We start from the raw sequence: 25636 nt of genomic DNA on the forward strand, positions 1-25636 counted from the left end.
TCTAAGGATACCTATGCAGAAGCTTATTTCATTTGAAAGGAAATTTGGTGAAAAATATTTTAGACACAGTTAACATTATAATTGGTTACATAATTGTTGCATAATACTAACATTGCATTAATTTGAAAGAGTAATCTGTTAGCTATCCAAAACTACCACTTTTATAAATTTTCAAGCATTATTAAGAAAGTTACAGCATTTTGAAACTTGGGAGTTGGAGTTATAAAATCTTTGTATTTTGCTACCTTAAGCCACCGCTTTTTGTGCCAGTCCCAAATCAATCCTGTAAATTTGTTTTTCTTTTACTGTATTGTACATAAATCTGGCATTAGTTTTCTCCTAATTGTTTTACATTTGTCATTTTTGCCTTTTAAAGCTTACTATTAGGTATGGGTTTTGCTCATTGTAGAAGCCATACAGTTTTATCACAGTGGGGACAAGAATGCCATTTATGTTTTTGGAACTTGAATAAAAGACAACTCTATAAATATGTAATAAACTTTTATTTCCACCTTTCATAAATACACTATTCAATGGACCCAATACATGCGTACTTCTAACAATTGACAACTTGTCTGCATCAATGCACCAATATATATATATATATATTAATTTTCTTAACATTCAATAACAAATAAACTGATAAAAATATTCAGTAAGGTTTGATTGTTCTTGTGGAAGAGTTATTCTGATATTTATTCATATATCCATACCCTCAAAAGGGGTCATGTGTAATATCCATGAAGAATTTAGAACTGTTATTTATACAAAGAAATTTCTAGACAGTAGCAGAATAAATGTTTAAATATAGATTAGATATCAAAAACTAAATAATTAAGATTGTATTTAGCAATAATTACAATTTGAAATGGAAACATGATCTTCAATATTGGTTCTAAATATTCATAGTCTTATGGTATCAAATGTGAGCCTGCAAATACATGTACATGTATGTAATTATACAGTTGTCAACCAATGAAGTTCAACAGAATTACACCTATAGTCCTGCCAATCATCATATCAATTTCATACCTGTTTTAGCATGAATCAAACAATAAATTATAAATCACAGCTGAAGTTTATTTGGTGTAAAAGTAGAGCGAACTAAGTAGAAAAAGAATATACCATTAATGAGATGTTCCCACAAAAATGATGAGTTAAAATATACAATTTACAAGACATAAAACAGTTATTCTGAATCATTCATAAGTCCATTCAGTCACTCAGACATCAGCACTAACACACCATAACAGGTTTACAATTCGGTTTTAGATTTCTTTGACTTCTTCTTTTTCTTCTCTCCTTCATATTTAAGACCATCTGTAGATTCTTTTTTCAAATATTCTAGAAAATCTGCAACTTCTCGTCCACCCTGAAAAACATTTTCACAATATGGTGATTCAAGTATGTTAATACAAGATTATTTTTTCTAAAATGAAGTGATTTTTTCCCCCATTGTATAATATTTTTTTTTTTTATTTTTAAAATTAACATCCAGTTGTAAATAATACATGATTAATCAGGATAACAAAACCTGGCTTTGCACTGTAATGCAGCGTTATTTGGTCAGATTTGGTGAATCATTCCATTTTAAAATGTGTTCTTATTTGGACATAGCTCAAGGCTAGAGGAAGAGTTGAGCAACCACAAACATATTTTCACATTTTCCTCATGTCTATCTTAATCCAGGAGCTTGTCATTCAATGTTTGTCATTGGTTGCTGTCAGTTATAACTGTTGTTTTTGTTTATTGTTAGGTCATAAATCAGGACTTTTAAGTTTGAATTGTTTCACATTTTGCCTCATCAGGGTCTATAAAAGCAGACTATATGTACGGGTTTTGCTCATTATTTAAAGCCATATGGTGACCTGTAATTGCTTAAATCCCTATATAGGCAATCATGCCACATCACTTTATTTTAAATACTGTGGGAATAGGTCTTTTATCCAATCATAAATAATAATTTTTGTAGCCACTACACCTGCTGATAAGTTTTCTGAAATCATGACTTTTCAAATTTCAACTGAACTTCTTCTAAACAATCATACTTACGTTATATTTTTTAGGATTATTTTTGGAATTCTTTGGTTTATAATAAATAGTTGGGAATCTGAAAGTAGAAATTTATCTATTTTTTTCAATCTGTTTTCTATTAGATCGTATTTGCTATTTACTATTAAACTATTATTTTGAAATATAATAATCAAAATTGCTAAGAAACTCATGGCTTAAATTTCTTTCAACAAATTACCTCTCAGTAAAAAAAAAAACAGTTGTTGTGTAACTTGTGTTATTAATACCAACATTGGAAGGGTATTTCAATAGCTTAATGATAATGAGGTGCAAAGCATATAAATTAAAAGTTAATTTCATAATTGACTTGATATGCGGAAATTAAAATGAAGGCTCATGAAAGGTGATGCATGACTGAACAAGACTAAAGAGTCTTAATGATTTTTTTTTTTATAAAACTAACAATGCATTTGATGCTAAGTTAACATTGTTTCATGCTTGAATTAAAAATGAACAGCACTTAAATTTACTTACCCTTGAACTTCATATGGTTTAGGTACATCATTAGCTGTAGCATCCATTTTAGCTATAGTGATACTAGTTTCTTCACTTAACTGTTAACAAAACATAACAGATTAAAACATTGTTCATACTGTCAGTAGTAAGAAAATCAACTTATAGTGAATGATTAATTTATTTTGTGGTGCATACACAATGAAGATAAATGTTAATCATACAGTCTAAACATGTAAATCAACTTTTCTGATTAAGAGGTGAACCCCAATTGTCTTCACATGCGAGCTGACAATTTTTCAACTAAAAAGAAGAATGTATATTACTGTCGATTCATTATTATTCATTGGATATCAATTTTCATGGATTTGGAGGGTACAGGGAAACCACAAATTTATGTGTTCAGCGAATCACAAATGTTCCATATAAAAAAATGCTGACTAAAGGTAAAATGCTGAAACAAATGGCTGATTTAACCACGAATCAAATATCCATGAAAATGGAAGTTTTCCTAAATCCACGAAAATTGATACCCACAAAAATAAATGAATTCACAGTATCTTCAAATGGAGAAAACTTACAATTGACAAACACAACCAATGTGGGTTGTTCAAACAACAATGAAATGCTCAAAATTGGGGAGGAGTGTGTAGGGAATGTGATAAACAGTCTGTAACCATCAGTATTTTGTAAGACTAGTTTCTCATGTGTATCTTTAATTCAACTCCTTAATTGTTTTTTTTTTTCAAATATCTATACAATAATTTGCTAAAGATATAAGTTGTGATCCAATATCACATTAAGATCAAACAAGTCTTTGGTGAATCCAGGATTTAATTTTCCCTGGACAATCAGTACATTATACTATTTGAGAAATTTTTTTTGTATATAAAGAAACATACAAAATCTGGTGCACATTGACTTACAAAATGTACCCATGTAATGAGTTATTCGAACATGTGCATCACATTTTTTTTTTTTATGTTATTTTAAATAGACAGAAACAAGAATGTGTCCATAGTACACGGATGCCCCACTCCCACTATCATTTTCTATGTTCAGTGGACCGTGAAATTGGGGTCAAACTTATAATTTGGAATTATAATTACAAAGATCATATCATAGGGAACATGTGTACTAAGTTTCAAGTTGATGTAACTTTAACTTTATCAAAAACTACCTTGACCAAAAACTTTAACCTGAACTTTGCACTATCATTTTCTATGTTCAGGGGACCATGAAATTGGGGTCAAAACTATAATTTGGGATTAAAATTAGAAAGATCATATCATGGAGAACAAGTGTACTAAGTTTCAAGTTGATTGGACTTCAACTTCTTCAAAAACTACCTTGACCAAAAACTTTAACCTGAAGCGAACGGACGCACAGACGGACGGACGAACAAACGAACGGAGGCACAGACCAGAAAACATAATGCCCCTCTACTATCGTAGGTGGGGCATAAAAATATTACAGTCATTCCTTATAATTAAATTCTAATTTCCATTTTTTAAGGAGTAAATTTGGAAAAAAAACGTTGGTGACTTCACGGTCACATAAAATAATGTCTCTGAGCTGATAGACAAAACACTTTCAGAGAATCAGAAGATGTGCTACATCCACATTTAAATTATGTAAACAAACTAGAACAAAAGCACAAGTAAACATTTCTAAACTGAAGTAAAAGTATTTACCTTTTCTCCTAATTCTGCAAATTTAGGTTCTAATGATTTACAATGTCCACACCATGGAGCATAAAATTCTATCAATACGTCTCTACTGTCGTCATTTACTATCTCATCAAAATTCTTGGCAACAACAGTCTGAAAAAATAAAATAAAGACTATATGGTTTATTGTGTTTTATATATATAATCAATTTTGAATAGTTCAAAGCAAGTCAGTATTCTTCATTATCAATAATTTTTAAATGCATTAGTATTGCATAAAGTAAAATAACACAAGAACCAAGTCCAAGGAAAATTGAAATTGAAACGTTCCTTGTCAAATGGCAAAATCACAAGCCCAAACACATCAAACAAATTGAAAACAATTATCATATTCCTGACTTGATACAGGCATTTCCTTATGTAGAAAATTGTGCAATAGCTTAGATAGAATACATATAGGAAAGCCTTCTGCAATGCTACATCAGTTCTTCTGGTTTTAAACAGTAATACCACCCAATGTATATTTTAGACTAATTTCTGTGTGAAAGATTCATCCTAAAACCTTAGTTTGTAACTAGTTAGGCAAAATGGCAAAATGAAAAACTTTTGATGATTTTTTGAAGTGATGAGACCTTTGGGCCACATAAGCTAAAAAGTACATAAATATGCTCAAGTAATGCTAGCTTTCTTTTATGCTCTTTGGATCTGATTTCTTTTAAACCCTTATGTAACTTTTAACTCAATCATTTTACAGAATTTCTCCCATATTTTATTCTATAGAATGATCGATATATTACATCTATAACATTAATTACCTTAACTCCTCCACTGTTATCTTCAGGAACAGGTTCTGATTTCAAGTATGGTTCTAATTTATCGGTTAATAAATCATTCACAAATTTTTCTAAATTATCCATACTGAAATAAAAACAAATTCATAATTTACTAGACATGGAATTTAGAACTTTTTGTTAAATTCATGGTTATCAAATCTTGAAAATTAGCCCTTGGATAAATTTGACAAAATCAAGGATAAGGTTAAAAACAAAAACATGAAAATAAAATCTTGAGAACAGGCTTGGCCATAGAAATCATGACATTTTAATTGAATGAAAGAAGGCTAAAAACCAATTAAAAGTATTGTGTAAACATTAAATGAATATGTATACTGTTTTACTTCAACCAAACACTTGCTTAAAGTTGAAATAAAGAATAAAATCAAACTTTATTTTAAGATAATTATTATGCTACAAACCTAAAATCACCAGACATAATATATTTCATATCTCTATCATCTCTGGCACAAATAATTGGCTTATCTCCCTTGACATCATTCAGTCCAAATTCTCCCAACTCAAAACTGAAGTCTTTATGATTACTGACAGAAAAGTAGATATCTTTTCCTTCACCTTGTAATTTTTTTCCTACTTTCATAACTCTGAAAAAAAAAACAATAATCTTTGCATCAGTTCTGTTACTTTGGAGATACAATGAGACAAGATAATTGGTTAACATCAATGAAACATAATAATACACAATGTAATTACAAAACTGACCTCAGCCCGATCATTAACTTTCACTAACAGTCAAATATAAAGGTTCTGTATCGTTGGTCAAAATATAACATTCATCAGTGATTTTGCTTGCACTCGTCACTTTCGTAATTTACCAAAGGGGTTTCGCATTGACGAAAGTATTTCAAATCAATTTCGTCACTTAAATTTTGAAAGTGTAAAAATATTTTCGCATTAAAATACTATAAATCTACCTGTCTTTATGTTTTTGACAAGTTTATGACCCCATGGTAATTAACATTTTCAACAGGTGTTACAAGTTGTGATTACGACTAATCTGCTTTTCACCATCCATGGGTCACTAATCCATTAATTATTAATAAATCTCATAATTGACCATTATAATTATTTCCCCAGGAAAATCAGTCAGTTGGCATTGATTTCAAGAACCAGGGGTATAGTTTCGTCATTTGATCGAAATAATTTGTTACACCCGGACAGTTCGCATATGAATTTCATTATTCCTCAAACGATTTGAAGTGCGTTTGTCGTAGATTTGTCATTTGAACGCATTTTTGTGGTAACTATATAAATTGCCATCAAAAACTTTCGGCAATTTCCATTTAAAAAATATTATATAGAACTTTATTCAAAGCGTTCAATTGTCTTCACGAGTTAAACAGGTGCTTCCTGTACTGTATGCTACGCATGCGTGAAAGTAGTCCTATTACTATTTATAGACCCCGATAAAAAACGTAAAATACGAAATCATTTAGAATCAATTAAACGAGAGAGACAAATATATATCTCTAACTAAAGGAATTAAAACCGAAAAATGATAATTTCCTGATGAAGTTTTGAATTTACCATCCACCTGTCACTTCCCGTTTTCATTTCATTTTTAAACCGAAAGTAGTAAACGTTATCTATTCTTGATTTGTTTACAACCTCCTTTCCAAAAAGGATTTTATACAGTTCCAACTTAATCCATTTAGACGTTTCATAAGGATAATGATTATACAGTGATATAATCATCGAAAGTTAATTTCTGCTGCGAAAAAATGAATCCAACTTTTGTTGATGTCCTCTGGATAAACTGAAGAGAAATTGTGGACTAAGTTTCAATATCTCATGTCAGAATCTTTCATAATAAGGGCCAATACAGTCAAATCATACAATACTGACTGCCAATCATGCCTAGAAGTCCTTTAAAATCTGACAAAGTCAAAGATGAAGCTATAGTAACATACATCCTTGTATCCTTGTTCCCTTGCTGTTACACACAAAAAAAAATATTGATTTTCATAGCACGCAAAAGTGACTGAAGCCCTCAAAATCCTAGCTTAAACCCTGACATTCATATGTGCTCTTTTACTTCATATCAACTTGAAAATTTCAGTAATAAATCTTTATCCAACTAAAATAATGTTTGGTGTCAGATAAATGTCACAATAAGAACATTCACCGTGTAAAAGTTTCTGTTGTGCTATTTGATTAATTGAATCATAACATGTGGATGGAGAGTTGTCTCATTGGCACTCATACCACATCTTATATCTATGTATAGAAATATCTATATATAGAATATTTTTAAGCAGATTTTGGTTGAAATTTACCTGTTTCTCCAATAGTTTGTTCCCTTTTCATTTTTCTCATAATCAACATCATAATAAGCAATAATAAGTGGTTTCTTAAATTTGTCAGCATTGGCTTGTGTTCTGTGTCCACATAAACCAGTTCTGAAAAAAGATAAACAATCAATACTCTGAAATTAGTCAGAAGAGTAAAAATATAACTGAACTTTGACCTCAATTCTATGGATTATCATCAATAGTCCGTTATCACAATAAAATCAAGTATTTGATTTTGACTAAGATGGAAACAGTCTCCTCGCACAAACCTTATACAGATTTGGATGGTCTGTTCATAGTGTGTTAGAAATCAGTTTCAATTCAACTGTTATTTTAACAAAACCAAATTTATAAATTTTCACAAGAACACATAATTGAACTTTGACCCCAGTCCTATCATTTACTATCACTATTTATCAATGATATATCGGCTATGAGTATCATCATAGATCAAAATCAAATAATACTGAATGCTACAATTCAATATTATAAGTCATTTATGAAGAAATTTGATCTTTTTCATCAATTCAATTTTAATTTTGACCTACGACTTGATTTGAGGATGTAAAAGTATGTTTATTCAGAAATTATTGCATGTATTTATTAGTGTTGTTCCGATGATCGGAATAAGTCGGAAATCAGTTGGTTGGGCCTCACGATGTCGATAATCGATTGGGATTTTGTTCAATCGATTGTCGCTATAGTTTCCAGACTTTTTGCGTATCAACTTCCGGTCCGTTTGCGGTTTGAATTATATTTGCTCAGTCAAACAAATTGCAACAAAAAATATCAGTGGATGACAATAACAATGTCAAACATCCTATAATTAAAGACAAAACCATTTTTTCCCCTTTAAAACGTGACAAAAGTATTGACTATATATATACAGATTGATCTTTAAAATAAATAACTTTGTATGAAATACTCTCTCAATACCGGATACTTGTTACTTGAGAGCGTACATGAAATCCTTCAGATTTTAGACAAAATAATTTCTTTACTTCATTAGAGCGTGTCACAAATTGCCTTTTATTAATGTTTTATCCATTAGTAGCGTCAAAAGCGTCATATTCCTTCCCAAATTGCTTGTCAAACATCGTTTATGTTTGTAAATTTTCTGAAATTTGTCCGCCATTGAAATACATTAGAATCACGGATCGGATACGGTTCAACTATGTAATAATTCCGCATTTTTGCAATTATAAGTTCAGACGCTCGCTTGACACAATTGACAGAAAAATGATGATCATAAAGTGAAAAAAAAAGCATTCTACACGAATTAACAGACATTGGCTGGATCCTCTTTGTTTGCTGTATATATTTCAATGCAAATGCATTGTTTTATTTTTTTCTGTTAATCTTAAATTTCTTAAAGTAAAATACTTTATATATATCTTTTCTTACTGTGAAACATTCAAATGTTTATACTGCTAAGTTATTGAAATTATAATGTGAGTTACACCATTGAAATTTAGAAAAGTTAGTGTCACTCTTGGTAATTAATGTTGTAATTATGAGATAAAATATGTTCAATCTGAATCTGGATTCTAATTAATTCATTTTTATAATTGCTAAATAAAATATGAAAAGGAAACAGAAGATCAAATATTAACATATAAAACTCTGCAATGAAATGGAATATACACATTAGACATGACCAATGAGACTAAAATGCATGATTTCATTTAAAACAAGAGGCTGTCACAACGACAGCAAACCGGATTTATTAATATTTATTTGTGTCCTGGCAATATCACAAGAACCATTACTGATGAATGGTGAAAGTGAAAATCGTCAATATCAAATTTGACCTCCATTTTGTCATCAGTATCAACATATTAAAATTTGAAAAGCTTTGGTTGAATGGTTCATGAGAAAATGCACCGACACGACTGGAAACACCATTTTTCAATCTTTCAAGAACCATAACTCCTGAACGGTAAAAGTCAAAATCGTCTTTATTAAATTTGACCTCTATTTTGTCATCAGTAACAACATAATAAAATTTGGGAAGCTTTGGTAGAACAGTTCATGCGTAAATGCACGGACACGACTGGAAACTCCATTTTTCAATCTTTCAAGAACCATAACTCCTGAACGGTAAAAGTCAAAATCGTCATTATTGAACTTGACCTCCATTTTGTCATCAGTAACAACATATTAAAATTTCGGAAGCTTTGGTAGAACAGTTCATGCGTAAATGCAGGGACATGACTGGAAACTTCATTTTTCCAATCTTTCAAGAACCATAACTCCTGAACAGTAAAAGTCAAAATCGCCATTATTGAACTTGACCTTCATTTAGTTGTCAGTAACAACATATTAAAATTTTAAAAGCTTTGGTTGAACGGTTCATGAGTTAATGCACGGACAACATTTGATTGCCGCCCGCCCGCCCGCCCGACTGCCCGGCCGCCCGCCGTACATCCCCAAATCAATAACCGACATTTTTGTCACAAAAATCCGGTTAAAAAGGGCAAAGTATTCTGATGCGATTATAACCGATAGTCGGTTGGTTGCTGTCAAACGATTGTAATAGATAATCGGTTGGTAATTTCAACCGATTATCCAACACTAGTATTTATTATTGCGAGTTATTGTCATTTATGACTAAAATGTGATTTTAATTATAAATATTGAGAAAAATCCTGTTTAATTCATTTAAAAACCAGGTGCTCCGCAGGGCGCAGCTTTATACGACCGAAGAGGTCGAACCCTGAACAGTTGGGGCAAGTATGGACAAAACATTCAAGCGTGATACAGCTCTGAATTTGGATTGTGATCAAATTTTTGACATTATATGGGTTTTTTACACAAAACAAATGTCAAGATTTTACAAATCAATTAAAGATTTCTTCTTCAAACTTATTTAAATCTAAAATTAAATAGTTGACACAGCATAGGTTTCTGACACAGAATGAATGTGGTCTAATGAACTTAAATTTTTTTTTTTGCCTTTGAGCAATTCACTATGCTGTTGAATATTAATCCTCTCAAAAAAATGTTTGAAGAAATTTTCTTTTTATTTATGAAATCTGAAATGAGAAAAATTTAACACCCCCCCCCCCATTTTTTTTTCACATCCCCCTTTCCCTTTTTCCAAAACTGATATCAATTCAAATTTCTAATGGAGTTTGCAACAATAACTACTCTTTTAAATACATCATAAAATATTAAAATGTAAAATAAAGTGCTTGTTATCACTGAATGGTAAAGATTGGTTGGTAGTAAAATTAGATATTTCCATAATCAACAAGAGGCTGCAACGACAGCAAACCGGATTTATTTATATTTATTTGTGTCCTGGCAATATCACAAGAACCATTACTGAAGAATGGTGAAAGTGAAAATCGTCAATATCAAATTTGACCTCCATTTTGTCATCAGTATCAACATATTAAAATTTGAAAAGCTTAGATTGAATGGTTCATGAGTAAATGCAACAACGTGAATGGAAACGCCATTTTACAATCTTTCAAGAACCATAAATCCTGAACGGTAAAAGTCAAAATCGTCATTATTGAACTTGACCTCTATTTTGTCATCAGTAACAACATATTAAAATTTGGGAAGCTTTGGTAGAACAGTTCATGAGTAAATGCACGGACACGACTGGAAACTCCATTTTTCAATCTTTCAAGAACCATAACTCCTGAACGGTAAAAGTCAAAATCGTCATTATTGAACTTGACCTCCACTTTGTCATCAGTAACAACATATTAAAATTTGGGAAGCTTTGGTAGAACAGTTCATGTGTAAATGCACGGACCTGACTGGAAACTCCATTTTTCAATCTTTCAAGAACCATAACTCCTGAACGGTAAAAGTCAAATTCGTCATTATTGAACTTGACCTCTATTTTGTCATCAGTAACAACATATTAAAATTTGGGAAGCTTTGGTAGAACAGTTCATGAGTAAATGCACGGACACGACTGGAAACTCCATTTTTCAATGTTTCAAGAACCATAACTCATGAATGGTAAAAGTCAAAATCGCCATTATTGAACTTGACCTTCATTTAGTTGTCAGTAACAACATATTAAAATTTTAAAAGCTTTGGTTGAACGGTTCATGAGTTAATGCACGGACAACATTTGATTGCCGCCCGTCCGACGGACCGACCGGCCGCCCGCCGTACATCCCCAAATCAATAACCGACATTTTTGTCACAAAAATCCCGTTAAAAATCTAAGTACATGTTTAGATTCAGCTTATCAAAAAAGCCCAAGAATTCATTTTTTGTTAAAATCAAACTTAGTTTAATTTTGGACCCTTTGGTTTTAATGTAGACCAATTTGAAAACGGGACCAAAACTTAAGAATCTACATACACAGTTAGATTCGGCATATCAAAGAACCCCAATTATTCAATTTTTGATGAAATCAAACAAAGTTTAATTTTGGACCCCATTTTGGACCAACTTGAAAACTGGACCAATAATCAATAATCTAAGTACATTTTTATATTCAGCATATCAAAGAACCCCAAGGATTCAATTTTTGTTAAAATCAAACTAAGTTTAATTTTGGACCCTTTGGACCTTAATGTAGACCAATTTGAAAACGGGACCAAAACTTAAGAATCTACATACACAGTTAGATTCGGCATATCAAAGAACCCCAATTATTCAATTTTTGATGAAATCAAACAAAGTTTAATTTTGGACCCCGTTTTGGACCAACTTGAATACTGGACCAATAATCAATAATCTAAGTACATTTTTATATTCAGCATATCAAAGAACCCCAAGGATTCAATTTTTGTTAAAATCAAACTAAGTTTAATTTTGGACCCTTTGGACCTTAATGTAGACCAATTTGAAAACGGGACCAAAACTTCAGAATCTACATACACAGTTAGATTCGGCATATCAAAGAACCCCAATTATTCAATTTTTGATGAAATCAAACAAAGTTCAATTTTGGACCCTTTGGGCCCCTTATTCCTAAACTGTTGGGACCAAAACTCCCAAAATCAAACCCAACCTTCCTTTTATGGTCATAAACCTTGTGTTTAAATTTCATAGATTTCTATTTACCTATACTAAAGTTATGGTGCGAAAACCAAGAATAATGCTTATTTGGGCCCCTTTTTGGCCCCTAATTCCTAAACTGTTGGGACCTCAACTCCCAAAATCAATCCCAACCTTCCTTTTGTGGTCATAAACCTTGTGTTTACATTTCATTGATTTCTATTTACTTATACTAAAGTTATTGTGCCAGAACCAAGAATAATGCTTATTTGGGCCCTTTTTTGGCCCCTAATTCATAAACTGTTGAAACCAAACATCCCAAAATCAATCCCAACCTTCCTTTTGTGGTCATAAACCTTGTGTCAAAATTTCATAGATTTCTATTTACTTAAACTAAAGTTATAGTGCGAAAACCAAGAAAATGCTTATTTGGGCCCTTTTTGGCCCCTAATTCCTAAAATATTGGGACCAAAACTTCCAAAATCAATCCCAACCTTCCTTTTGTGGTCATAGACCTTGTGTTAAAATTTCATAGATTTCTATTCACTTTTACTATAGTTAGAGTGCGAAAACTAAAAGTATTCGGACGACGACGACGACGCCAACATCATACCAATATACGACCAAAAAATTTTCAATTTTTGCGGTCGTATAAAAAAATCAAAATGAAAGTTTAAATCATTGTGATTATAATGCTGTCTCATTTCAATAATTTCTGAATTAACAGTACTATGATTAGAAATGGACGTAAAGCAGAAACATTATACTTACAATGATGATGACAACCAATTCTTTATTTTATCGACATTGCTGCTTCCACCATATTTCTGTTGGGCATCTTCAAATTTACTTCTTAAATGTTTAGGTTGGAAAAGAATGATTTTGCTGTAATAAAAAGATATCAGAAAATTGATTTACCATAATGTTAAAATAAAATAACCTTTTAGGAAAAATAAATTCAAACTGAGAGATTGTGCATTTATTCTTATGTCTTAACAACTAATATAAAGTAAGCAAATACTTGTATAGAACTGTCCATTTATTATGTATCCATTTATTTTAGAGGTTATCAATTTTTGTGGATTAAGGAAAACTTTTCTTGGATACTTGAATTCCAATTGAAAATGTCTGTATACAAATGTCTGCATACAAAGCCTATGGCAAATGTCTGCATACAAAGACTATGGCAAATTGGTGATTTGTTGAATATCTAAATTAGTGGTTGACCGGTACCAACGAAACCCACGAAAAATTGATATACAACAATATTTAAATTAGTGGTTGACCGGGTACCAATGAAACCCACGAAAAATTGATATACAACAATATTTAAATTAGTGGTTCACCGGTACGAATGAAACCCACGAAAAATTGATATACAACAATATTTAAATTAGTGGTTCACCGGTACGAATGAAACCCACGAAAAATTGATATACAACAAATAATGCTGAATCTTAAGTACATTGTAATGCTCCATTGATTGACGGTTGATGGATTCATATATGTCCACAAAGATAAACACAATCTATTGACATGTATGTGGATGTTTATTTTACCTCATTGACAAACAAAACCCTACTCAGTGTATCCATATGTTTAAGAACAACTTTGACTTAATTCTTCGACTCAGCTTGAGATCAAAGTTACAACCCTCTATGGGTGGAATCAGAAAAAATGAAGATTTTAACATATTGGGGCATATTGTTTCCCCCATTATATTTAGGAAAGTAAATTAAATGTAAAACCAACAAGTTCAATACCAGCTAACTTGCAGCCAAATTTCATTTAGATATCTTGTACCAGCCAAAAGTTTTATTAAAAAAACATGTCAAATTTGTCAGGAGTGTGACGCTTTTTGTGTGACAGGATTTTTTTTTAATAATTTACATGTTGAGTAAAAATTATTATGATGAATGCATGTATATGAAGATGGTTTATAATCATTCTTCAATACTAGGTTTTGTAGATTATAGATTTGTGTTATCATTGCACAAATATTATGTAAATAAATATACATTGTGAAAAGGTATGTACCAAAAATTAATATTGGCAAAATTTGATAATTTCTAAATTAAAGTGTTATGGTTGTATTTTAAAGGAGTATTTGTGTGTAAAACTGGTAAGTATTTATTGTATACATGTATAAGCTATCCATAAAAGGCTATACAGACATCCTGAGGTGCATAATTCACATATTGGATTAACTTCTATACAAGCACCCAAAAATGTCAGGAGTGTGACAACTGTCTTTAAACATGTACCAAAGAATACATAGGACTTAAATATGTTCTTCTTCTTTATTTTTCAGTAGTGGCTATTCCAAAGAGAAGAAAAAAATTTATTACAACTGTGATATATGTTTATATCATAGATGTGGGAGTGCATTATATATGTCAGGAGTGTGACGCTTTTTTTAAGGCATTTTCTGTCAATTCATAATTTCACAAGGACAAGTTCAACAGGTTTCTTTGTGTTAGAAATGTTATAACAAAGTTATATTCCTATCATTTACCTCTTAAATGTGTTATTTATCATGATTGTTTTGACACAATAAGTTTTAATTAGTCATTTTTCTATTTTTTGTGCACAGTAATGCAAATTTATCAAAGGAAATAAGTGTGTACAACTATAAAATCATATAGGAAAGTGAGGAAATGAATTTTGTACAAAATAGAACAATCATTTTGAATTTAAATGGTATATTTAAAGATGTTTCAAGGATTAACCATTCAGATGTAATTCGTCACACTCCTGACATGAATTTAACAATTTAAGAAAAATATGAAAATTAGCTTTATTTTTAGGACAGATAGTTGAAAGACAGCTAGTAATTTAGAAACTTTTGGTAAATCTTCCATTCCTTAAAACATCCACTAGACTTGCTGACATAAGCCAGGCAAAATTATCTGGAAGAAATGATTCAAAGAAAGAGACTTGGAAAGAGAAAACCCGCAAATATTGGCTGAATATAAAATTAAAAAATTATCAGAGGAAGTTGGACAATCTTAAACAAAATAAAAAACTACAAAACCATGCTAACAAAAAAAGGCTTAAAGAAAGAAGAACTTTGAATTCCAAATTTGATAAACAATATAAAGAAAAACAAAGGCAGTAGCAGAAAAACAGTAGAAAAAAAGGAAGAAAGATAAAAAAGAAGTTGGGTTGAATAAGGACTTATAATCGAACAAAAACAGCTTAAAATTTCAAATGAGAACAGATCTGTAACTGTGTCAGATTCCAGATCTACAGTGAGAAAACCTGCACAACACACAAGAAAACAACTGCCACAAAACCCAAATGCTTGGACGAGTTCTTTGAAACACATCATAAAAAATGCTACACCCAGAAGGGCCTTCTAGAAGGGATCATTTGTAAGCATTTTTGTTTTGTGGCAATTGTTTTCTTGTTTGTTGTGCAGGTTTTCTCACTGTAGATCTGGAATCTGACACAGTCACAGATCTGTTCTCATTTTAATTTTTGAGCTGTTTTTGTTTGATTCTAAGTCCTTATTCAACCCAACTTCTTTTTTATCTTTCTTCCTTTTTTTCTACTGTTTCTCTGCCACTGCCTTTGTTTTTCTTTATATTGTTTATAAAATTTGGAATTTGAAGTTCTTCTTTCTTTAAGCTTTTTTTTGTTAGCTTGGTTTTATAGGTTTTTATTTTAAGATGGTCCAACTTCCGCTGATCAATTTTTAATTTCAGATTCAGCCAGTATTTGCGAGTTCTCTCATTCGAAGTCTCTTTCTTTGAATCATTTCTTCTAGAAAATTTTGCCCTGCTTATTTCAGCAAATCTGGTAGATGTTTTAAGGAATGGAAGGTTTACCAAAAGTTTCTTCATTTTACTAGCTGTCTTTCAATTATCTGTCCTAAAAATAAAGCTAATTTTCATATTTTTCTTAAATTGTTAAATTCATGTCAGGAGTGTGACGAATTACATCTGAATGGTTAATCCTTGAAACATCTTTAAATATACCATTTTAAATCAAAATAATTGTTCTATTTTGTACAAAATTCATTTCCTCACTTTCCTATATGATATTATAGTTGTACACACTTATTTCCTTTGATAAATTTGCATTACTCAGTGCACAAAAAATAGAAAAATGACTAATTAAAACTTATTGTGCCAAAACAATCATGATAAATAACACATTTAAGAGGTAAATGATATGAATATTACTTGGTTTTAACATTTCTTACACAAAGAAACTTGTGGAACTTGTTCTTGTGAAATTATGAATTGACAGAAAATGCCTTAAAAAAGCGTCACACTCCTGACATATATAATGCACTCCCACATCTATGATATAAACATATCACAGTGGTAATGATTTTTTTTCTTCTCTTTGGAATAGCCACTTCTGAAAAATAAAAAAAATAAAACATTTAAGTCCTTTGTATTCTTTGGTAGATGTTTAAAGACAGTTGTCACACTCCTGACATTTTGGGGTGCCTCTCTTTGTGTTTTTTTTAAATGGTCCTAAAAAGAAAGTCCTGTTCTATGGGTAAAGATATCAGAAATTGAAATCAATGATATAGCAATGTGTTTAGTGATTTTTTGTGAAAGTTTAAAGCATTTTTCAATCTTTATAAAATATGTCAGGAGTGTGACAAAATACTGAAAATAGAAGGCTTTTTCTACATACAATTACATTAAAACGGTACAATGAAATGACATTTTGTTTTTTGCAAATGATCACAAAATCTCAGGGCTTTCAAAGTTTACTATTGTAACTGAAATATATTAAGATTCTTTTTATTGGCAAAAACTTCAATCACTAGTTACTATTATTTTTTTCAAATTAAGCTATTCAATTTGATTGTTATTATATGATTTAGCAGAAAAGATGGAAATTTTGGTTTTAAAATTTTCCTTTTTATATTGACTTTCATTTGGAAAAGGTCTGAGCAATGTTTTCTTGACTGTTTTATTACCAAACTTGTTTTTAAGTAGTATGGTTTCTGTTAAATATTTTTGAGATGTATGCTATTAAAATTTAAGGTTATTCAATGTGTCTGTTTCGTTCGGCCTGAAACTTTGGAATTATAAAATTTAAAGTATTGGTAATAGGGCAAGACAAAAAGAAATACAAAATATTAAGTTTGAAATTGGACCCCCTATGTCACACTTTTGCTTCATTTTTTCTGATTCCACCCCTATCTGAATGACAAATAAAAACCTACTCAGTGTATCCATATTTATCAAGTACAGCTTTGGCTGTTGTATGACCAAACTTGACATCAGTACTCATAGCATCAGCTGCTTTCTGGAAAGCTTTGGCTAGTTCACTTCCTCCATCAGAAAAGAAACCTAAAATATAATGAACATAAAGTTAAGTTCAGTAATAACCTGTCAGATGAAGCAAAATCCCTATTAACAGAAAAATAAAGGCATGTAGCATACATCTCATTTATGTTAATAACTATTATTAAAAGAAGAATCTGAAATCTTAGTAATACTGTATTTTTTTTTCATGTGGTTTGAGGAGAACTTGCATATTTGTACAGTGTTCTAGGATTTTTTTGGCACCTTGACTTACCACGGGTAAGATCAATAAAAAAATTACTTACCCACATCATCGAGCCCACATCTAAAAGTTAAATCCGCCAACCAATGCGGACGGCGCAAAGCTAAAGCTCGCCGCCCTTATGGCCGGGGGTCTGGGGGCCGCTCAAGGCCCCCAGAAGCTCTGGGGTAAATGATGCAAAATCCTGCATTCTAGCCATTTCCTGGCACCTTTTTCATGCTTCAGAAAGTACCCTTTTTTGTGATGTCAAATGATGTTTTGTATGAAGCAATGATGACTAAAGTGTATTGAAAAGTATTTGAAATATATGGCTTAATTGTAACTATATACCTATACCACCAGAAAAGTACATTGAACTATAACAGTACTTCACTGACTTTCATACCAATAATCCACTGTAAAAAAAATAAGGGACTTACATGCAACTCTTTTTAAAAATCAGACATGCTCTTTATAAAATACTGAATATTTTTCAGGCTGATTCACTGAACATTAATGATTAAGGATAAGTCATTTGTTGCACATAGATTTTAAATTTAAAAACTTTTATGACATGCTTTAAATTATATGTTGTGAAGTTTGTCTGAACAAAGCTGGATTCGGATACGATTGAATTTTGTACAAAATTTAAAAAAAAAACGATTTCTTACTAAATTTGACAAATATGTTATAGTTATTACTATGTCATTTATTAAGAGCTATAATAAATGCAACTGTAAGTTTATTTTCCTCCGATGACAAGAAAAAAAATCGTTTATGTCCCGATTTAAGCACCAGTTATCAATCCGGATTTTCCGATTTTACCGACACCGTGACCGACTTTTAGAATGATAGGAGAAGAATGTGGTCTCTTTTGCGCTTGATTACACCTAGTAAACGAGTGCTTGAATAAAAGCGCCGATAGACATTGACAAAATCTTCGATCTTTTATCAAAGTTTTTTCTCGTGATTTAATAAAAATAAAAAGCAGATATGGGAAAATTGAAGAGGACCGGGAAATTTCAAGAGTTTTTCGGCTTCCCCGAACTTGAAAATTGACTTACCACCGGGTGACAAAGGCTAAAAAATGACTTACCCGTTGTCCTAATCCACTTACCCCGGGTAACGGGTAATGGGAATCCTAGAACACTGTTGTAGACATTTAATTTCATGGTTTTGGCAAAGTCTGCTTACATTCTTTTAGAAAATAAGTAGTTCATTGAACATTTAAATTCATAGTTCCCCTCTATCCACATAAACTAGTGTCCAATGAAGAAAAAAATCAGCATTTTTTTGAAAATCATGAATATTTATACACTCTAGTTTGAAAGACAATTCAAACTACTGATTTAACATTTTTGTCAACATTGTTTAAAATTAACAAAAGCACATAATTTAAAACTTACCAGCTACTACATAATCTTTTTTAGCCAGGAATTTCTCAGCATCAGCAACTGATGTTAATTCTTTAGAGGATGGTCCAGCTTTGGATGCCATAAGACTGACAATACCATCTGTAAAAAAATATATTTACAATCAATAATACAGCCTTAAAATCACCTATCATTACACATTCATTTTAAAATATCAAAATTTTCCAATGTGCACCAACTTTATCTGAAATCTTTTTTCCCTTTCATATTTTGTAAATCAAAAAGTAAGTCAGATAAATACTTCACCAGTTGCAAATATTTCTTATTTTTATATGTACACTCTAAGACATAAGTCTGAATCTACAGCTACTTTGTACAAATGTAGCTGTGGTCTTATCAGACATCATATTAATGTCAGTTACCCAAGACCATACTGTGTTTTGTTATCTTAAAATGTAACTAGTGATACTGAAATAAATGTTATGAGAAATTATTCAGACAATACATTATCTGAAATATATCAGTTAATTAACATTATCAGTATTGTATGTTATTGTCCCTACCATCAACAAACAAAACTGTTTTTTTTAAAACAATGTAGGACATTTTCAAGAAAATCCAGCTTAAGAAACTTAAGCAGAAATATAATAAGTTTCAAATATTTCATAATGGACATAGTATACATACCAGCTTCTCTTGGACCACTGTATTCCTCAGCAAATTCACCATTACGGAAGATTTTAAGAGTTGGGTAACCACTTACTCCATACTTGGAACAAACTTCAGTATTTGCTGTACAATCAACCTTAAGAAGTGAAAAATGGAGTAAATAATGGTGCATAGAAATATTGTTTAGCAATCAATCATAATTAGTTGTAAACCAACTCTAATGTAAAATATAGGGTGAAAAGGATCCAGGAGCGATGTCCATGAGAATTCAAAGTCTAGCTCAAACTCAACCATACATGTTCTTCTACTATAATCTGAGGTTATTCCTTTAATCAATGATAAAGACATTATTTTCTACATGTATTTGTCTTTATAATCTTAAGTCTTGTAAATTTGAGTGGTATAAATGAGAATTATTTTGTCATATAAAAATAAGATATATGGTACATGATACATGTTATTATCCCCGGCTTAGTATATATCTAGGATTTTGATTAAAGCATGTCGTTACAAAACCCATAGCCCCTGGGTGTTGCTAACCATTGTCCCGGGGAACTTCACGCAAGTTTTCCTTAGCTCCATGATTACTCCTTGTGAAATATTGAATTCCATAGATTATCCATCATGCAGATGTTTGTAATTAAATATTTAATTCATTACAATTTTGTCCTATTATGCCGATCATTTATACTCATTTCATTAAATACATCACTTGACTGTCACATTTTCAAGGAATGGGACTACTGACCTAGCTATGCAAATGACCCACGTTGACGTCACACCATCTATGATGTAACTCTCACAACATTGAGCGCCAAATTTGACTCAATCCAGTTTCTCTGTCTCCGTATTAAAAACATCTTATATTTGACTACCTGTAGGGTTCTACCAAAGGTACCCTACATCCCGTAAAAAATATGTAAACTTTCCAAATTTCAATAAAACTTTTTCAGATAATGAAAAAAACGTTATTTTCATGTTACACTTTGTACCCAAATTTCCATAAAACTCGCCCGATTCAGACTAAGACTGGGGATAAATTCGTTATCTACGTTCATATCCGTAGATATGGATATTTTAACACCCTTCAGTACCCTGTACACCCTTCGGCTATGCCTCATGGTGTACTGGAGTACTTCAGAGTGTTAAAATATCCATATCTACAGATATGAACGTAGATAACTTATATTCAATCAAAATTGTCAAAATTCCAATTGTTACAATTTTAATACATGTGTATATACATGTATTCATACATCAATATATTAGTTACATACTTTAGCCAATGCAACTGGTGGGTCATTATCTAATAGTCTTGTAGCTGCTTTTTCATATTCAGGGATTAATTTCTTACAATGTCCACACCTACAAAAAAAATGTGTTGTGTTAAGAAGTTTTTATTTATCAATGCTACAATTTAAACAGCAATGATTTAGGAATAACCTGATGTTGAAATCATACTTTCAAAATCTTTACAGACATCATCACAAGTTAGTTAACCATTATGGAAAATCTGTTTGATAGATGACTACAGATATGTTGTAACTGTTGTAACCACAAACCTTGTTTCCCCCTAATATGAGCCACCAAATTAGACTGATAACTTACTTACATGAGCAACATAAAGTGTGCCACATGTGGAGCAGGTCTTTACTCTCTGGTTCACCTGAGATCACCAGTTTTTGGTGGGGTTCGTGTTGCTGATCTTAGTTTTCTATGTTGTGCTTTGTGTATACTGTTGTTTGTCTTTTTTTCAGCTACAGTGTCCAGTTTATTTTCAACTAATGAGCTTGAATGTCCCTTTAGTATCTTTTGCCTCTTGTATATTCTTTATGGTAAAACTACTACTGCGTATTGTTATGCGTTTACTTTTCTACATTGGCTAGAGGTATAGGGGGAGGGTTGAGATCTCACAAACATGTTTAACCCCGCCGTATTTTTGCGCCTGTCCCAAGTCAGGAGCCTCTGGCCTTTGTTAGTCTTGTATTATTTTAATTTTAGTTTCTTGTGTACAATTTGGAAATTAGTATGGCGTTCATTATCACTGAACTAGTATATATTTGTTTAGGGGCCAGCTGAAGGACGCCTCCGGGTGCGGGAATTTTTCGCTACATTGAAGACCTGTTGGTGACCTTCTGCTGTTGTTTTTTTTTCTATGGTCGGGTTGTTGTCTCTTTGGCACATTCCCCATTTCCATTGTCAATTTTATTTTATAGTATAAGTACTATACATGCAAATATTTTCCAAGCAAAGGTAAAGGTCAAATTTGAATATGATTTTACTCTGCTGCAGTTCATCTTAAAAGGCTATTTTATAAATTTGATCTATATTGTCAAAGCAAAAAAAATTAAATAACCTACAAAGAAATCATAACACTAAATAGACCTAAACCTTATACACCTTATCGCTTTTCCCACTTGACTCAAGAATCCGTCCTACTTTAACTTTTGATGTCATACAACTGTTCCAGACGGTATGAGTATTTGGACCGTATACGTACTTTTTCAAAATACTCATACGGTCGGACCGTACGCGTACGGTCTGACTATTATTAAAAAGTTGGTCAAGTTTATTAGATACAAATGCATATAGCAGATCAACATAACTTAACTATCAATATAATATAAAAAAGTTCAATTGTAATTGAAACTAAAACTTTATATTTTGACTTGTTTTTAATTCACGCTAATTAAATATGATAATCTCTTGTATTAAGCATGTCGATCAGTAGTACATTAATTGTATTATGAACGCTGAAATTGAAGATATCGGAAGTAAACATAAAGTGGGAGTTCAATTGTTTTAAAGTATTTAGCAACTTTACCAAAAAAAAAAAACAAATGCAAAAGAACATGCATGAACTGCATACATGAAATTGCTAAAAATATTACGTTACTTGAATTGTGTCACCTTGGGCGAGAGTATCAAAATAGGATTCATATATACAATTAATCAAATACCTAATTTCAATTGTTCGTTTGTTCATTTTATCTATCTAATTGTAACAAATTATCAATAACCTAAAAATAAAGATTGTTTCAATTTAACCCATTTGATCAAATAACATGTATGGTCAGATCGTACTGGACCGTACGCGTACGGTCCAAATACTCATATGGTCTGGAACATAACCATTACTTTTCCATTGTGGCATCAGCTATTTTTATTATGACGTCATAATTTTTATGGGGACTTATTCAATGTCCAGTAATAGAGGACAAATAGCAATAAGGACCTTAAAGGTGTATTTGAAAATCTGCACTGCTTGGCCAGAGAATCACAGCTTGTACTATGATGTCATACAATAATAACTTTTCCATTGTGCTGTCTTTATCTTGAGGAGTTAAAATTTTATGGGGACCTGTGAGATGTCCAGCAATGCGGATAAATGAAATGGTGATTATAGGGTGTATAATAAACGTATTTACACTTTTGGGTGTTCAGCGGTATTTTGACTCCGAATAAGCTTCGGACTTTAATTGTGTTGTCAAATGTTTTGAATTGTGATGTCAAAGTTATCCGAAAACTGTGTGATTTCAAGTAATCATTAATGGCAGACAAATTTGCATCATTACATTTGAAGTGTAAATTTACGTCTATTTAGTATTTACTTGGACTACATGTTTGGGCATTGTTGGGGAAATTAAGAAGAGAATCAATACAAACAACTGTTTATCATTGAACTGTTATGAAGCTAAGAGAAAAAAAACCAATTAATTGCAATTTTACAAAATATTTACTAAAATTAAGAAAAAAGGGGGTCCATTCCCGAAACAACTGGGAATCATCTATTAACACCTCAAAAAATAATTGGACAAACATATTCATAAATCAAGTTAACAACCATAGTTATGAGCAACCCTAACTTAATAACTGGCAATGATTTATCAGTATCAAAATATATATAAATATACACAAAAAAGGGGGATGGGCCGGACACCGGTCTTACCAAGGAGCGAAAAATTCCACCAAAATCAAATCATGCTGTGCTGCTTTTGTTGCAAAGTCTGAATCTGTGAATTCCAGCACATCACTTGCTAAAGCTATAGCTGTCAAAGATAAAATACACAGAATGGTCTTCATTGTTACTCTATACAACGCACCGGTTATGTGTGTTAGTACTTCTAAATAAAACGTGTAGTAGAGTTCGTGTGCTGTCGAGCATTGATTGGTCCAGATATGTTTTTCCGAATGACGGAAAATGTCGAAACCTGACGAGTTTTATCGAAATCTTCCGAACCAAGAACTTACAGACACGTCAAGAAGAAGCAATTTTTCATTTAATTATAATGAATACTATCTGACAAAGTTAGATAAAGCACACTCTGAACTTATGTGGTGACAAAGACAGATATGTGCAACGAAGTAGATGAATAAAAGAAAGGTAGCATTAATGTTATATTATTTGCTACTCTGTTTTTTGTATCTATATTTTCTTAGATTTTCTCAGATGTCAGTCGGTATAACTTTTCTTCTAAAATATTTTTGATGGAATCCTCGACTGTGATCGCATATCACAGGGTTTCGCCTAGTTGCCAATTTCTTGTATCATATCTCTTAGTCCTATATCAATATATATATATATGATCTATTGACAACTTTTTTTAATGATTGAAACTGTATGATGTCAAAATTGATCCAAAGAAGGATTTGTATAAGGAAGGAGCCAGGAAGCCTTCTAAACGCACGAATCTGTCACTATTCTATTTTATTAGCATATGGTGTTACTCTGGAACTGTTTCCCTCATCTAGTTGTCAATACTGTATTTTTTGGCCCACCATTCTCTATTATATTACCGCGACATCAAGTGTCTTCCAGACCCTCAAAGTATATAATACAATAGTGACATCTGTCTATAGAGGCCATAATTTGTGTCATCTCTAAATCAAGTCATGTGCCTATATAAATCTACATAAACCGTTGTCAATAATCTGATAATATGCATATATACTGACTATGTTTCGGAAGGGGTCAATTTAGTATATTTCCACATCAATCTAATACAATTATAGATATATATCATAGATATATATTGCAAATAACTTATAACAGACATATAATACATTGTATTATATGTCTCTGCTTATAAGAATTGTATGGCATACACACCAATAAGAATTTGATATACAATAAGTTTCATTATACACCTATGTGGGATGACATATATGATACATACCTTATAAGTATTCTAGCTCAACTCTAGCTAATCTTTAACTATAACCGATCTCGTAAGAGTTTCAATTGTCTCTGCATTGACGGACGTTTATAAATGCAGAGGTCCTTTCAATTACGGCTTTTCAGTCAGGGTTATTATTTGCGCCAATTTTTCTTTTAAATTTCTCCCGTTTATAAGAACCTTTTTTGGGTAACATGACACTGGCCATTGCAAAATAATTGAGAAAAAAGTTAAACAATCAGTGATGTATGGGTTTCACGCATGTTCTGCTCTGGGACTGCTGGATCAATTTTCCTGATGTAATGATTATGATGGCTTAAAAGACAAGTTAGGTAAAAATGCTTATATGTCTATGTGGACTTATTTGTTGTACGTTTTAATCAACAGTTAATTATTTTTTTCAGTTCTAAATATCTCTATTTCAGTTTTCAAAATCATATCAAAAACACAAAAAGGTAAAAAAAAAATCATGATTCAAGGTCAAACATTATAAAAGGGAGTCGGCTTATTTTTTCTGACACTTCGAATTATTAAAGATCTTTTTCACTAGTTCATTTTTGTCTTTCTACTATAGTTTGTGCAAAAAAAA

At 31.5% G+C, this 25636-nt stretch overlaps 1 protein-coding gene across 1 annotated transcript; it reads right to left on the reverse strand.

Annotated features, from left to right (window-relative positions):
* Window positions 1-488: 488 nt before the first annotated feature.
* Window positions 489-24029, reverse strand: LOC143073478 (protein disulfide-isomerase A3-like). The gene is made up of 13 exons (XM_076249057.1): window positions 23820-24029; window positions 21148-21235; window positions 19889-20006; window positions 19235-19342; window positions 17506-17632; window positions 13086-13199; window positions 7326-7448; window positions 5451-5633; window positions 5011-5113; window positions 4221-4349; window positions 2548-2627; window positions 2053-2110; window positions 489-1372 (listed from the first exon to the last, which is right to left on the reverse strand). The coding sequence occupies exons 1-13, from the start codon at window positions 23951-23953 to the stop codon at window positions 1256-1258; spliced, it is 1482 nt and encodes a 493-aa protein (XP_076105172.1). The 5' UTR covers window positions 23954-24029; the 3' UTR covers window positions 489-1255.
* Between the last annotated feature and the right edge of the window lie 1607 nt (window positions 24030-25636).

This window comes from Mytilus galloprovincialis, chromosome 4 (genome assembly GCF_965363235.1).
Source record: "Mytilus galloprovincialis chromosome 4, xbMytGall1.hap1.1, whole genome shotgun sequence".
NCBI lineage: Eukaryota > Metazoa > Mollusca > Bivalvia > Mytilida > Mytilidae > Mytilus > Mytilus galloprovincialis.